Below are 3,241 nucleotides of genomic sequence, written 5' to 3'. Positions count from 1 at the left end.
GGTGATGCTGGTTGGCATAATCAATTGGTTCACAACCCTGAACGTGCTACATTGGTTAGAAATCATATTACATTATCTCAGTTTTAAGATTATAAATTTTCAGTTAGACAATTTTTTTCTTCACTCATTTCTGGCAAAAAACTGTTTCAGCAATATGCTGTCGATGCGTATGTTAAAATTGAAGGTCAGCGCCTTGGTTTCATTAGAAATAACCAAATCAAAGTGAGAAGCGAGCAGTAAATTTTCGAGTATCCAATAAGTCATGTCACACACTATTATACGCCTTAAAGTTCTTCTACCTGAAAATCAATTAGTGTATTTTAGAGAAGGAGCAGATCAAAAGGCTTTAAATCGTGCAGCCCAACGTGATACGCACCTAACGGCATGGTTTAAGTTAAATACTGAAAATGAAAGAGCATATTGCTATTCGTATGTAGACATTCCTTATCATTTTATATTTAATGATAAACATTGTAAATGGAAGGTTAGACAAAGGGGTGGTAATAAGGTGATAGTAAGAATGTATAAAGTTAATCCAACCGAAGAATTTTTTTTTCTTAGACTGTTACTTTTGCAAGCAAATCGTGGGTAGGACTATACCATTAAAAGTACGCACATCTTGGGAGGATTTGCGTACTGTTAATGGTATTGTCCTTGAAACATTTCGTGAAGCATGTGTTTTGAAAGGTTTGTTGCAAGATGACACTGAATGAGCAACCAAGTGTAGAAAATCAACATTCTAGATTGTTTTTTATGGATGGATCAGCTGGTAGTGGAAAATTCTTTACTTATAATTATTTGATTGCTGAAACCATAAGTAGAGGCTTTAAATCTGCTACAGCTGCATGGACTGGCATAGCAGCAACGCTTCTTACAAGTGGATCTACATTAAATGGCTTATTTAAACTTCCTGTTCCAATATTGGATGATAGCACATGTAATTTAACTCCTAACTCTATACACGGGTATTTTTTAAGACAAATTTGTTTGTTTTTGCTTGATGAAACATCCATGATACATAAACATGCCTTAAATGCAATTGATAGGTTGTTAAAAGATATTTGCAACAACAACTTTCCGTTCGGAGGAAAATCATTCTTTTTGGTGGTGACTTCAGGCAAATTCTGCATGTTGTGAAAAAAAGACAACCAGTGAAATGCATTGAAATACCAAGTCAGTGCATTATTAGAGAAAATGAATAGATTGTTGAAAAGATTTTTGGAGATGCTGATTAAAATGTTTATTCTAAACGCGTGATTTTAACACCAACTAATGTTGATTCATTATCAATCAATGAAGAAGTGCTTGAATGTCTACCGGGTGAGGTCAAAATTTATTTAAGTGCTGATCAAATTGATGACCTTAACGAAAGAAATAACTTTCCTGTCGAGTTTTTGAACAGCGTAACTCCTTCAGGTATACCACCTCATTGTTGAAAATTGAAAATTGGTTGTGTAATTATGCTACTTAGAAATTTAGATCTCTAAGCTGGGCTATGCAATGGTACTCGAATGAAAGTTTTTACTCTTCAAAATAATTATATTGATGCAGTGGTTTTGACAGGTGTTTTGACAGGTGTTTTGACAGGTATTAAAATTTTTATTAAAATTAAATTTTTCACAAGTTTAACCCTTTTTAATTTACTTTTTTTTTATTATTGTTATTTTTAGCATCCTCTTTATCCTGTTAAAATGGTGAGGTTATGCTTTATATTTTGATTTAAAAAATTGTAAATATTTTTAATTTTTATTATATCCTTCTATTTGTAATATTAGAGTCGTTAACATTTGAGCATATCAAAGATATCGCTCCAAACACCCAGGGCCTCTCTCGGAGATGTCCTTCAATAAGTTCAAGTTTTTTTTTTTAATTTGTAATTTTTTTTTATAATATATTGTTGTATATTTGGTTTGTTTTTGTCTTTTTTACTTAAAATTTTATTTGTTTGCCACCAATTAAACTTAAATATAGTTAAGTTGATTCATTACCCAATCATCATAATATGATGCTACATTCTATTGTTAAAAATAATTAATTGGTAGTTTAATTTATTGAAAACACTGCTTTTAAAATTTACTATGAACAAAGACTATTTAGCTATATAAATGCAATTTATTTATATCTCTATTTGATTTTTTTATCTTAAATGTTTTTAGTTTGGCTCCTTGAAGCATTTGTTTTTTTGCTTTTAAATAAAATATTTTAAATCAATTGTAATGTCTTTAAATTTAACTAAAGTTTACTAAAAGCCAACGTGAAATAACGTCATAAAACAACACCGACAAGCTGCATCATGACAGCACTTTAAGTATGACAACAGGCTACCAAAAAGCAGGTAAATTATTTTCCAATTGTTTTTTTGTTTTTTTTTCTTTTATGTCTACTTGTCTGTTACAATTTTTATTTTAGGTTTGTCATATGACGCATTAATGCATTATAAAAGATTAAAGTTTACATATTTTTTACAATTTGTTATACACATGTGTGATTGTAAATTAATTTTTTTTTGTTTGAAACGTATTTGTGCTCAATTGCTTAGTTATTTATAATAAATTTATTTAGTTGTGCGTATTTAACGTTTTAAAGACAATTTTCTTTTTTAAAGAAACATGTATCAATGGGATACCAAAAAATTAATAACTCATGAATAATTTACGTTCACTTAATATTAATCTTATTAATTAAAGTTCATGTTATATACCTTTAAAAAATACCTTTTTTCAAAATAAATTAATATTCAAAATATTAAATTTTTCTATCACTGAAAAGTAATTATCGGGGTGGCAACATAAAATTTTCATAAGAATAGTAGGATTTTAGAGGAGATTTTGCTTCTAATTTAGAGGATTTTTTCGTATTTATTTAGGTTTAATGTCCATGTTTTTACACTTATGGGGCTTAGACATGGGTCAATAATGTCATTTCTTATGTTAAATAGCATGCATTTGCTAAAGCAATTTTTTGCAATCCCTTTGCAATGCACTTTCAGGCGTTAACCAGTTTTGCAGACAAAGAATGGATATTTTGAATATTATACTTCTATCAAGAAATAAAAAAGAGGAGTTTTGTAGTTAGAATTCAAGTTTTCCACAATCCTGTTTGCTTTCTTTGGAATTGAAATAGTTATATGAACACTTATATATTTTGTATCAACAAAATAACTCTTCTTACTACGTTATTTAAAAATAATAATAATGTAAATATAGATGTAATACCTGGAGAGAACATAGTTTTTATTTGT

At 28.9% G+C, this 3,241-nt stretch overlaps 1 protein-coding gene across 1 annotated transcript; it reads left to right on the top strand.

Annotated features, from left to right (window-relative positions):
- Nucleotides 1-262: 262 nt before the first annotated feature.
- Nucleotides 263-713, top strand: LOC136086876 (uncharacterized). The gene is made up of 2 exons (XM_065809372.1): nt 263-473; nt 562-713. The coding sequence occupies exons 1-2, from the start codon at nt 263-265 to the stop codon at nt 711-713; spliced, it is 363 nt and encodes a 120-aa protein (XP_065665444.1).
- Nucleotides 714-3,241: the final 2,528 nt, after the last annotated feature.

Source organism: Hydra vulgaris, chromosome 11 (assembly GCF_038396675.1).
Source record: "Hydra vulgaris chromosome 11, alternate assembly HydraT2T_AEP".
NCBI lineage: Eukaryota > Metazoa > Cnidaria > Hydrozoa > Anthoathecata > Hydridae > Hydra > Hydra vulgaris.
This window is presented reverse-complemented; position numbering and strand designations above follow the sequence as displayed.

What these genes read in the sequence shown, in the direction of transcription:
- LOC136086876 (XM_065809372.1), top strand. Translation starts at nt 263, where the DNA reads ATGTCACACACTATTATACGCCTTAAAGTTCTTCTACCTGAAAATCAA. An exon ending in TATATTTAATGATAAACATT is followed by an intron (nt 474 to 561) that starts GTAAATGGAAGG and finishes TTTTTTTCTTAG; the next exon opens with ACTGTTACTTTTGCAAGCAA.